This window comes from Pongo pygmaeus, chromosome 2 (assembly GCF_028885625.2).
Source record: "Pongo pygmaeus isolate AG05252 chromosome 2, NHGRI_mPonPyg2-v2.0_pri, whole genome shotgun sequence".
In the NCBI taxonomy this organism is placed as follows: domain Eukaryota; kingdom Metazoa; phylum Chordata; class Mammalia; order Primates; family Hominidae; genus Pongo; species Pongo pygmaeus.
Genome location: NC_085930.1, coordinates 46,011,903 through 46,024,687, shown reverse-complemented (window position 1 = coordinate 46,024,687; position 12,785 = coordinate 46,011,903). Strand labels below are relative to the sequence as shown.

General features: G+C 46.1%; 2 protein-coding genes across 9 annotated transcripts in view; one reads left to right on the top strand and one right to left on the bottom strand.

Annotated features, from left to right (window-relative positions):
* Positions 1-2,920, top strand: part of CFAP44 (cilia and flagella associated protein 44) — a 152,830-nt gene extending 149,910 nt beyond the window's left edge. Inside the window, exon 35 of the mRNA XM_054480666.2 lies at positions 2,496-2,920. Coding sequence (XP_054336641.1) covers positions 2,496-2,687 — 192 coding nt within the window. The 3' untranslated portion in view covers positions 2,688-2,920. The remainder of the gene's footprint in view (positions 1-2,495) is intronic.
* Positions 2,921-6,882: 3,962 nt separating this feature from the next.
* The window catches only part of BOC (BOC cell adhesion associated, oncogene regulated), a 76,319-nt gene continuing 70,416 nt past the window's right edge, over positions 6,883-12,785 (bottom strand). For 5 of the 8 annotated variants that reach the window (XM_063661638.1, XM_063661637.1, XM_063661634.1 and 2 more), the window contains 6 exons: positions 11,035-11,235; positions 10,700-10,921; positions 9,764-9,996; positions 9,474-9,652; positions 8,767-8,960; positions 6,883-7,657 (listed from right to left, as the gene is read on the bottom strand). In XM_063661638.1, coding sequence (XP_063517708.1) covers positions 7,470-7,657; positions 8,767-8,960; positions 9,474-9,652; positions 9,764-9,996; positions 10,700-10,921; positions 11,035-11,235 — 1,217 coding nt within the window. In that variant the 3' untranslated portion in view covers positions 6,883-7,469. The remainder of the gene's footprint in view (positions 7,658-8,766; positions 8,961-9,473; positions 9,653-9,763; positions 9,997-10,699; positions 10,922-11,034; positions 11,236-12,785) is intronic. The other 3 variants (XM_063661639.1, XM_063661633.1, XM_054480663.2) reach the window with 1 other exon arrangement.

Sequence of the window (12,785 nt, the reverse complement as noted above, 5' to 3'; positions counted from 1 at the left end):
GCCAGCCTAACATTGTACTTAATACGTTGTATGTGGTGGATAATACTTAATAAATATTTACCCAATCCAAGTCTTGCCCTTTACAAACCTAACACATGTATAGCATATTCTAAACTCTATGTTATATACTTAACAATATTACCTGCAAAAAGGCCAGTTGTTTCTCTTGGTCTTCTTTGCTTTTCTTTCAGAACCCTGGAAATGGTCTAAGCTAAGTGTTCTAACAGTTTGGTCCTCTGAAGAAGAGCATCAGCATCACCTGGGAACTTGTTTAAAATGCAGGTGCTAAGGCCCCAACCCAGTTGTACTGCTTCAGAAGCCCTAGGGGAGGGGCCCAACAGTCTGCATTAACCAGCCTTCCCGGGGATTCTGTAGCACACTAGAGTTTAAGAATCACTGGTCCAAACAAAAGTCCCAAAGTAAGAAATAATGCTGTTTATTCCACGAAAAGTGAATTAGGAGGATTGGGAAGGCTTATAATTGAAGATTAGATGTGAAAGGAAGACTAGAATTTGAATATTGAAGGGTATTTTTCCACTGAAGAACTTTTGAGTGAAGGGTCAAGGCAGTGTTTGAGAAAGTTAATACCTAACCCAAATCTTCACAGACTGAGTAGTCAGTCAACATTTATTGAGTCGATGTGCTTTGATCAGTCCAGGTACATTGGAAAGGAAACAGCTTAGAGGCAGGAGATCAGTTGAATGGGAGAGGAAGTTACTAGTATCTGTCTCTTTACACAGTATATCTTTACATGTATGGCCTCTTCACATAGGATATCTCATTTATTCCTCAAAACAGTACTTTCTAAAGCTCAGAGGAGCTCAGTAACTTGCAGAAGCTCTTAGAGCTAATGCATGGTGAAGTTAGTTTTGAAATTCAGGTCTGTCTGCCTCCAACGCTGACTCCATTGCTTCTTACAATGATGTAGGCATGAATTGGGATATAGTTGGTGACAACAAAAATGTGTCAAATATCAAAAGCCATCTCAAAGTAAGAATAACCAAAATTTGATTGAGTCTGGTGAGGAGAAGAAGGGGAAAGTGAGGTGACTTCAAAGTAACCCACTGGAATGACTGGGCATGAGTTGGTGTATGAGGCATGCTTTTAGCTACAAGTAACCAAAAGCCCTATTGAGAGTACTTTAAACAAATAGGAGTCATTTTTCTCACTTGACAAGAAGTCTAGAGGGAGATGACTACAGGCTTTGGTTTTGTAGGACCATGATGCCAGAGCCCATATCTCTGTGATTTTCCCAAAGTTTCCTTCAAAGTCACATGACAGCTGCTTCAGCTCCCATGTTTCACATCCATGCACCAGCCTCTTCTGTCCCTTTTATTAAGGAGCAAAAGTTTCAGATTATATCCACTTAGCTCTCTCTAGCTGGAAGAGAAAATGGGTAAGGTTAAGTGTTTAGCTTTCATGGCCTCTAAAATAAACGTGAGCAAGGGAGAAGAGGCAGAGGGTGTTGGGTAACCCTTACTTACTATGAAGGTCTGCTATAGTACATAGGAGTAATGGAAAAAGTATGGACTTTTAGCATCAGGCAACCTGTTTCTAACTCTGCTTCCAGCTTGACTTGGCTAGTTAATGACTCCCTGAGTCTCAATGTCCTTATCTGTAAAACTGGAATGATACCACCCAGTTCAGAGTCGTTTTGGGGATTAGATGAGAGAGCATATGCAAAGCACCTTGCACAAAGTGGGCACCACGCAAGTATTATGTCTTTCCTTTCACAGATGTATTCATGCATTCAAATGTTATTGAGCATCTACTTATGTAGAAAGCACTAGGGCAGGTATTGGCAGAGTGATGAGACTTAGTCATATGGAGCCCTGTTTCTAAAAGACAGGATCTCTCAAGAAAGATAGGTATCAAACAAGCACTTTGGTCATGCTATATTAAATTGCCATTGTTTTAGATTTAAAAAATGGTCAAATATCATAAATATTACATGGTTCAGAATATTATATTACATATTATAATATTCTGTAAATTATAGTGATGTATATGTATAATGGATGTTTCAATAAAACAGAAAGCAGGAAATCCTAATCTAGTCCATGGGGCAAAGAAGGCCTCCCTGAAAGTGATGTGTGAAACATGAGTAGGAGTCAGCTGGACAGGGAAATAACTCAGATGAGGAAACAGAAGATTTCATTCTGGGAACCAAAATACGGGCTGTCCAGAAAAAGAAAGACATACTCTGTCTTTTATTATTCCAGTGATGAGCTCTCTAGGTAATGAATGACTGATAGCTAGCTTAACGTGTACTCATCCAGAGAGGATTTGCACTTGAAGAGTTGTTTATTAGTCCAAAGGCACACATTTCTAATGGTGGGATTTTAGCAGAGGAATTGAAGGCTCCTGAGATTAAGGAGCAGTGGCTGTTTAGGGTGACTGTCAGGCCAGCACTCATCACAGATACACAGTATAAGGGCATGGAGTTTTTCACTTGCCAAATGATGCTTCAACAGGAAGCTGTTTTCTTTCGACAGGGCAATGCCTTCCAGGGCCCTCGGGAAGCAGATGTTGTGGCAAGAGAGGAGGTCACTGAATTGATCCAACTCCAGGCGGAAAGGATTTCGGCCTTAAAGGAGGAGATAGCTCTTTTGCGTAGGAAAGGCGGTCTTATCCTCCCACCCATTCAGTCTCCACGAGAGAAAGAGATACAGCCCGCGGACCTTTGAGTTTGCTATTTTCTCAGATCCATACAAGATTTCTGACATAACTCACCGGAAGTTCTGTCTCCTCATCACCTCCAACAATCTTATTACTTTAAACTGAACTTGCCTGAAAGTCTAAAACCAGATCCAGTCACGTAGCTTTAAGAATCTCTCTACATTAGGTATATCTAAAGTATAATAATAATAATAATAATAATAATAATTACAATAAAAGAAAAAAAAAAAAAAGAATCTCTCTACAATTTGGTTATCTTAGAACTGACTGCAGCACCCAACCTCTGTTATGAAACTGAATCATTTTAGATGTTTCGAACCTACTAGATTGAATATGAAGTCTCGGAAGGCTGTGTTTCATGATTGCGGCAAATCATCTGTAATATATTTTGTTTTAGGAAAATTTGATTTGGGGGTATGCTGAATTTTTAGCCCTTGGCAAGAAAAACTCATTCAGCAATTCATGAGAAAACTTTGTTTTCTTGATCCTTAGAAAATAAACTTAGATGTTATTAAGTGTTCTCTGAGAGGATGCAGGAGAAAAGGACATTTTGCCAACTATATCTTAGAATAGAAATGCAAATTTCAGTTTTGCATTGTTGACTTCATAAAGCAGTTTTTTGAGGGCTCAGGATTCAGGAAATATAAACAGACATGGCAGAGCAGTTTGCTTTGGGTTGGCAGAAAGTAGGAAAATAACCAGCCTTCTTGGATTGCCCACAGTTTTTGTACACTCCTCAGTTCTGAGTGGAGCAGAGGGGCGTGCTTAATAAAAGTCAATCAAGAGGCTTTTCTTTAAAGATTTCTGCAACTCCATCAGAATTCTAAGTTTTCCCCATAGTTTCTCATGTCCCCTGCCATTTTCTTTCAGGTTTTACTGGGGCCATTTGCTGGTTTTGATATAGACGAGGAGATAATGAAATAGATTTACCTTAGAGATCATCTTTAACAATCACCTTTGATTACGCATAACATTTTAAACTAATTTAAGAGTATCCTTTTGGTTTGGGGGTAAGTGCTCATTGAAGCTCATGGCTATAAGCATTGCAGGATAATCTCACTGACATTTGGAATCCTGTTAGTAACAGAGCGTAGCTCTTTAGATTAAGAGCTCTGTATTAATGAGCTACTCATTGAGGCTGTTCCAGGATAAGTTGGTCACTGAGAAGGGCGGGTGAAGAAAGGAACATTGCATAAATATAGAAGGGAACTCAGCAATGCCAAGTCTTCCTCACCTGTGATTAGCCTGCTAATGTGCCCCCCAAAATTATAGACAGGACTTGCTTTCTTTGTACATCAGAATATTCTTAGAGGTGGCCACTTGGCCTATTGTCTTCCTAAGATTCCTTCATATTCCTATTTAAGAGGTCAGAATACCTTATTGTTTGCACTTGTCACCATTCATTTCTGATGTAGTCTCTTCTCTACTGGAGAGCATCCACCTTTTTTTTTAAATCACTTTCTGTGTTGTATATCCCAAGCCATGTGTGCCTTTCAAGTATTTTTCAAAATATGCTAGTCATAGCCCTGAGTGTCTTATTTATTGCAGTAAAAAATTACCCCCAAACTTAGCTTGAAATAACAAACTTATGATCTCACCCAGGAGTGAGAGGGTTTCTGAGGTCCAGGAATCTGGGGAAAGCTTGGCCGGGTGTTCTGGCTCAGGGTCTTTCGTGGAGTTGCAGTCACACTAGGAGCTGGGGCTGCAGCCATCTGAAGCTTGGCTGGAGCTGGAGGGGCTATTAGCAAATTCACTCCCTCGGCCATTAGGCAGGGCTTCAGTTCCTCGCCATGTGGGCCTCTCCATAGGGCCGCTTGGGATATGACTTCTCCCAGAGCAAGTGATCCAAGAGGGAGGGAGACAGCAAGAGAGAATGACGCACATAAGAGCCACAGTCTTTTACAGCCCAAGCTCAGAAGTGACATACCGTCACCATTGTCATATGGGTCACAGGCTGACCCTGTGTGATGTGGGAGGGGACTGAACAGGATGTGAATGCCAGGTGCGGGTTACAGGGGCCTTCGTGGGAGCTGGCGACCACAAGCAGCAGCTGCCTGGAGAGAGTGGCTGGTCTCTGAGAAGGGTCTTGAGGCGATACCATCCCCTTGGTAATTGTAGAGAATCAGGAGAAGTTACGTTATCTTCCTGGGCCTCATTTTATTATCTGACAAATGATGGATTGGTAGAATGGGTTCCTTCCCATTCTGAGATTCTGATTCTGATTGCAGCAAGAATGGACCTAGAGTCTACAGAAGAGCCACATCAGGATTCGCTGTGCACTTCAACTGAGAGGAAAGCTAATCCGGATAATTATTCCCAAACTGAGCTAGACTAAATCACTAGTTAATTCAACAATATTCAGGGCTTCATTCCACATGTTTGGGAATTGACAAGACAGTTAACACTCAATTACTTTATTTTGAATTGGACAAAATATGTTGATAGCTTTAGGTTCATTTCAACTTGATTCCAGGCTTAGTCTTAAATCTGTAGTTAAGTTAGAGCATCTGAGTCTTTGGGAAGTTAAGCTTCAAACACAAATAGACCAGCACGGTGTGGCATGGGCGGGGTGGCTGGGAAGCTGTCCTGCTCCTGGCACACTTCCCTGCCTCCTGCTGTGCTCCCAGAGGAGGAGCCTCACCTCTGAGGGTGAGGCCAAAAATCAGCCTACACTGAGTTACTTGTTTGTCCATTGTTCATATAACTTGGCTATTCTGAACTCTCATCCATAGTATCGCCGATGATCAATCTCAGCATTGGAAGAAAGAGAAACTGCAGAGTCCAGCCCCTCTGTCACAACTTCAGAGTAAAGGAGTTGCTCATGCCTGCCAGCCAGCCTGTCCCACCACAGCCGGCTCCCCCCTTAGGGAGGTCTGTGGGCCATGCGCTAAATTTCTCTTTAGGGCTAAATCCATTGAGTGCTATGATTCCAGTGCTGTGCAGAAAGCAGATGTTTCACCTATCACTTCAGAAAAGTTCACCAAAATTCATTTTGACAGCTACCTGAGATCATCAAGGAGAAAAAACAAAGGAAAAAATGTAAAAAACCAGTGGGGCTAGAAGGTGAGTTACAGTTCAGATTGGGGGGCCTCTGGATAGCAAAGCAATGACTGAGAGTGTCAGCCCTACCCACCCCAGAAGTGAACTCTGGGCCGTGATGCCAGGTTGTCTGAAATCACAGTATCTTATTTTTTCTCTTCTCTTCCCTGCTCTGCTTCTCATTTCCTGTCATTTACCTGTTCCTTACAGTCCTTCTTTTTAAAACATATTTTTAAAATACTGCTTTCCTGAAAACCATGCTGCATTTCCACTTGAAATTCTCTCTGACTTTGAACTGTTTGATGGAAAAAGGATGCAGAAGTCTGAGGAATAGCAGGTGCTATACTTATTTTGGCCAGCAGAGGATACACTTGCCCTAAACAGTCAGAGTGACTCTTCCCTAGGACCCTGTTTATCAAATTCTTCATGTTTAAAAGCCAGCGTCTGGCCCCCACTTAACGAGATTGTCTCAAGTGGCATTTCATCTGTAACTCAATTTTACTGAAATCTAGAAAATACAGGTTCCCCCCACCCTCTCCAACCCCAAAACACAAAGCGTAGTAAGGCTTTCATTGCAAGCATCAGTCTCCATCTAATTCCACTTCCACAAATAAAGATTTTAAAATTTCAATTGAAAAAGAATCTATGGTTGATCCTTTGGTTGGACAACAGTAAGTAAATGTTGATTTTAAACTAGTGAGTCAACTACTCTGGCAATGTTGGTGTATCTTTGGAAAGAAGGGAAGTGAATTTATCACGCACCGTATGTCCATGTGTGGCACAGCACTTAGCTAAATAGTATTTTGGAGAAAATATTCGGTCTTCAACACACACCTATATAAAAAAGATTAGTTTTATTTCTTCAATATGACGTAAACTTCATCTCAAGTCCAGTTGGTAAGAGAACTATGAATCTATTTTTCCTGGTCTGTTGTACAACGGTTCCCTTGTGGACTAAACAGTAATGTGTTCCGCATGAATCCAAGCACAACTGACATTCACTGTTTTAAAAAACAAAAAAGAGAAACATTTGCTACCTTCTCCAGATCTCATTTCTGATGGACCTGAAAATATTGTAAGTGGGTATTTTCTTCAAATACTCACTCAGAGACTGAATTCTAACATGTAAAGAAAATGCTGACTCACACATGACTCAGTTGAAGGTTACAGGGAAGACTAAACATTTATTTAGAAGTTACAGTGTTTGTTTTTACAGAGCTATGTTGCCACGGATTATTGATTCTGGAAGGTTTCTTAATGCTCATAGTGCTGTACACATCTTGGGCTGTTCTCATGGGCATCTTAGGAAAATGTTTCCCGTAGCACCGGATCCAGCCATCTATCTGTGTGGGTGTCTCCAGGCTGTGATGCTGTGACCCTTGCCTTTCCCTTAGGGTCATGATGAACCACGTGCCTGGGATCCTCCTCTTGCCAGCTTATCTGTGGGCCTCCTGCAGCCTCGCCTGCCGCTGCAGAGGCCCCAGGTTAGGAGTCTGTCCCGCGCCAGCCTGCGCGGTGCTTTCCTGGGTGACTCCTGTTAGGTGGCAGCTTCTTTATTTTCCCTCTCCAACCTCAACGGGTAGGATTCCTTATGTCTTTCCAGAATTATAAAACATATACATTTATTTACAAGTGCATAAATATATAAATATGGCTATAATAGAAAAATAAATACCAATTTTCTCTGTCTCTTTTTTCTTCTTTAAAAAAAAAAAAACAATATATAGTCTTTCTGGGATATTGGCTTCTGCCTAAATTGTGGGAGGTGGTGTTTCAAAAGACACATGCACCGGTGGCCCCAGGGAGAGCTGCATTCCAGGTTCCTGTCCTACGTAGGCCCCTATGGGGTGCTGGGGACACCAGTCTCCTCCACTCACTTGGCAGGAGTCGGGACTGTCCACCTCTTCAACTGGTACAAGGCCCAAGCAGCATGGGGGCCCTGAGGGGAGAAAGAGTGGGAACCATTAAAATCCAGACTGACCGAGGAGCCAACACCCAGTGACACTGGGCCAATCTCTCTCTGTGGTGGAGGTGGTTACACTGGCTCTGGAAAGGGGACAGAAACCTACAACCAAGACAAGGGCACTTCTGTTCCCTCCAAGGTCTCTCATCAAAACAGGGAGGGCCACTTGCCACCCATTTCCCACTCATGCTGGGACCGTAGAGACTCCAGCACTGAGCCCACACCACAGGAGCAGATGAAGTCAGTGAAGCCCATGAAACGCAGAAGGAAGCCCTGCTCTTTCTATGTTTAGGCTGCTAGTCCACCCTTTGCTATGGCTTCTGGTTACAATCATCCCACTCACAATCCAGTCCCCCCGGATTGACACGGTCCAGTTTAAATCATGCTGGGTCGAGCTTTAGGACCCAGCATCTTTTAAATTTAATCTCCTAGAGACAGAGTCCAGGATCTGCCTATGAATGGGCACGCACACAGAGAAGCTAAGAAACATTAGTGGATACTTGGCGCCCTCACCAAGTATCCACTGATTTCTAAGGAGACTAGCATGGAGGAAGACAATGGGATGGGCTTAGCGTGAATGGCCCCAAACTCCTTGGAGAAAAAGTTCCGTGGAAGTACAAAGAGTTATGATGATGATGTTTGTAAGAATTTGGCTCCTTAATGATTGAGGCAACCTTATTCCTTAATTAAGAGACAAGCCTCAACAAAGCAAGGCATTTCAGAATGATTAGAGAATGCCTCTTAGTGTGATGAGCAGCAAATGGAATTTGTGAATGGCCTTGAAATGCAGAGACCAAAAAGGGCTTTTTTCTCTGAAATGGAGAAATAGCCTTTTTCTCAGAGGCTGAGGACCGCAGCTTATCATGTTGCAATAGAACCCACCTGGACATCCCACAGACCTACTGGGCCTTCAGCAGTGAAGGAAAGTGGCCAGCCACCCTCGATGCCCCATCCCGCCCACATAAATGCTGTGGCTGGCTCCTTACCAAGCCCCACCTTTGAAGACTGTTACTACTGGCTTGTGGATGCCTACCTCATGTCACCCCCAGCCTGTTTAATTTCCCTGCCCTGCTCCTGGCACCAACCTGAGTGAAATGGAGGGTCCCACATTGCTTCCAGGACAGGACTGTCGGGTGCTCTCCTCACCCCTGACTGGCCCACAGCAGCAGGCTGCTCCTGGCGTTGGCAGCAGTCGTGATGGGGCTGCAGCAGCTGGTGAGTGGAGTCGTCGGGCAGTGTGTATAAGAAAGAGCCCTCGTCCGGGCTAGACTTGGGACCCCTGCAGTGCACAAGCCCAGATGGGGAGGTGGGGCGGGGCAGGGTGGGCCTGTCACCCCATCACCCTGCTGGCTGTCTCCCTGTCTGAGGGCATCAGAGCTGGTGAGAGCTCAGATGGGGCAAGGACTGCTCTCCCCTTTGAACATCAAGAGGTACCACACCATCATTCCCACTGATCATTCTAGTCCATTTCCATTTTATTCCATGTGGGAGGATGTGAAGTCAGGTGTCCAGGGGCCCATGGGCAAAGTCAGTTGTGGTGGGTGCTTCTGATCTGCCTAGTGAGGGAGGATTCCGAGATGCCAACCCATGCCCCCAGGCAGAAAGGGCATCGCAACTGCAAATGAAACAACTGCCTATTAGGGCAACGGCTCAGAAGAGCATGATTGTCAGTCACGGGGACCCCTGAGTACAGCACTACTGCTTGGCTCTCGGTGACAGGCCTTGGATTTGAGGAGCTAAAGGGAAAGTGAGGCTGTGGGGCTTGGGAGTGAAAGGGGAGAGGCCTGGTTACCTCGTGATCTGGTGACTTGGGGGGTCATATCCATTGCCAAGATGGGTCTGCCTCAGCAGGCTGCTGGTGTCACTCTGCTGCTCAAAAGGGAGAGTAATGAGACGGCCACGCCAGGGAGTCCAGGTAACTTTCCAGTGTTCACTCATCAACAGGAGCATCTGCTCCTGACTGAAGAAAGCCTGGCCCAGCAGCCCAGGCTGAGACCCTAGGAGGGAGGAGGCCCCCCAAGGCAGCCCAGCCACACCCTCCTGGGTGTCCCATACCTGCGCCCACACCCAAGAATACGCTACCTGCCGAAGCTCGCCTGGACAGTGCTGCTGCGGCTTCATGCCTGAGTAGCGCACTGAAGCCACGGGGCAGCCCCTATTCATGTGGATCCCATTAGCACAGGCCCGTCCACTGATGCCACTGAGGTAGGGCTGTCCGCTGGCCTGGTGGCCTGGGAGTCCTCCCAATGGCACCATAGTATATGGGCAGGAGGGTGGAAGGGCACTTCGAGGAAAACCCAGGTCTGTTGTATATTCTGGAAGGACAGAAAAATACAGGTGTGCTTAGGCCAAGATAGCCTGGGATGGGTTGGAAAAGCCCCACAAGGATCTCAGGAGGCTCCTGGCCACAGAGGGTTGAAGGACGTAGGCAGGGAGTTGACAGTGCCCAAGTGATGGAGAACATTTTCTCTTAGAGTCTCCTTTGTGTCGCCCATTTCTACCTGACACCTAGACTTTTCTGCAGGGAGAAGGATGGGGAGATACAGGGTCCAGGGCTTGGGGGCAGGAGGCGGTGAGTGAAAAGAAGGAACAATATTTAGAGGAGGTAAGCTGAACAGATGTTTTGCCATCTGAAGCAAAAATTAGTGACTAAAAGTCAGATTCCAGGATAGAGGGGAAAGCTGAAGGCAGCTCCGCACCCAGCGAAGAGGCAGGATGGACTGTAAGTAGGAATGTGAGGTCAGAGGAGCAGCTTCGGACACTTAAGAAGGTGGCACAACATAGGTCCCAAGCTCCAAAGGCGCAGAGAAGACAGTCCAACTTTCCCTCCTTCCTCCTCCCCAAGCCGAGGTCTGTGAGCTGGGGGAGGGGCCAAGTCGTTGGGTGTTCTCTGACCTCAGAGACCTTTGGGGGACTTGGGCTTGAGCTTTCTGTGGATGCAGACCTAGGCAGAAGCCTCCTTAGTGGAGCCCTCATTTTCCGCCCAGGATCTTCCCCCTGAAAGTGTCACTCACTCACTTTGCTTAGACCAGGCCCTCCACAAGCAGAAGGGGATGAAGGTGACGATGATGAGAACGATGGAGCCCAGGACGACCCCGACAATCAGATAGGGCAGGTCACTGGAGCGAGCCACCATGGCCCCAGTGCCCACCGGCCGCTCTATGGTTTCAGGAGGGGGCGGCTGTGGTGGGGCCAGAGTTGGGGGTGGCAGTCGACCAGGCTGGCCAGAAGACTTCCGAGCTGTAATTGTGGACAAAACTCACTTCAGCATTTTTTTTTTGATATTTCCTTCACAACAAATAGAAAAAAAAAAAACCCCATTCCATGGGTGTGGGAAATGGGGTCAAACTCACTAGATTGGGCCTCAAAATCTCTTATTTGAATGGTGTCCACACTCAGCATGAAATTGGCATCTAATGTGAAACCTGGTGTTCTGGCGGAGACCTGAGCCTTATATTTCAAAGCAGAGCGAGATGTCTGTGAGCCATGCACTAGGAGTTGGACTGGGTCCTTCCGGCAGAAGTGGTGTAGTGCTTTCGGGAAGAACTGGTGAACTTTTGGAAGAAAATATTTAAAATGCAGGAGCCAGAAAAAGAATTGGGAATGGAAGAATTTACCCACACCCAAGAGCGTGCTACCTGCTGGTGGACTGAGACATGTACTAGGTATTAGCATGGATCACAGCAGGGGGACAGGTGTTCCGGGACTCACGAGGACACACAGTACATGTGAGATGCCAATTCAGAGGTGGAGTCAAGGCCAGCAGCTCCTTACTTCAGCTTTGCTGTTAGGAGGTATATCTGACCCTTGCTGGCCCTAGTGGCCATCTTCCCCCCGGCTTTCGGACTCTGTCCCCTGATGTCCCCCCACCTCTCTGCTGCTCTGTACACCTCTCCTTCCCTCTCTGTGCCATCTGCCTCCACAGACACTGGGAGGCCTTCCTGGTTCCTCCCGTCTGTACTCTCTGTATATTCTCACCTAGTCCTGTGACTTCCACCTATATCCTAAAGACCCCTAAACCAATCTCCCCACCCGGACCCCCTGCACGGGGCAGGAGCCCTGCTTCTTATCAGACACTTCATTTCAATGTCTCCAAAGAGTCAAAGACTCAGTAAGCCTCCAAGTGGTTTTACCTTGTTCCTTTCTCATGAAATCTGTTTGTCTTCTTGCCATTGCCATTTCAATAAGTGGCAACATCACCTGGGCAGTACTTCCAGCTGGAAACCTTAAAGTTTATTTTTAACTTCTTTCACTCTCTCCCAGCCCTAGCGTGCAAGCAGACCCTGGTCCCGCCCACACCTCCTTAGAAAAGAGACTCAAACCCATCCTTTCTCTTCACCTTTACTTTAGAGCCCCAGTTCTCAACCCTCAGCCCATTCCCTGCACAGTCACCAGTGACCCATCTCAACAGACAAATCCACTGATGGCCCTCCCCCACCTCACAGCCTCCAGTGGCTCCTGCTCTCCCTGGCTGCACCGGCTCATCTCACACCACCCTCAGTGGCCTCTTTCCTGGGCATTCACTCCCATAACCTCCTTCCCAGTGCCTGACACTCCAACCATCTGGAGCTATGTCCAGCCTCGTCCCCCAGGCCACTCCCTCCTCATCCTGGCCTTAGATTCGGTCCTTCCGGAAGACCAGTGTGAAGGCTTTATGAAGTCTCTTCCTCCCTCTGGGCACTCGCTGCACCAGGTGATCCAGGATTCTGGGCTGTGCATGTATCTGCCCTCCCTCCGGTGTACATGATGGAAGAGGGCAGGGATAGACACAGAGGCACTCAGGGAGGATCTGCTGAATAACTGAAAGCCAGTGAAGCAGGAGAGAGAATGCTATTGCCTTGATGAGAGGAAAATGTGTTGTTCTGTCTCTATTCCTATTCCTTTGTGATCTTCTCCTGATTATGTTCTTTGCAATACAACTGCTTTATCTCACTTTCAGTATCTGCAAAATGGAGATAATGCTATCTCCCCATCTGACCAGTGTGCAAATATTAACAAGTTATTATGTGACTATGTTTAACATGTTTTAAGTGCAATAGAAAGGGGCTGGTCTTGTAGTTAAGACAATCCTGGCCCAAAGCATGCTCTACCCCTAACCGGCTGC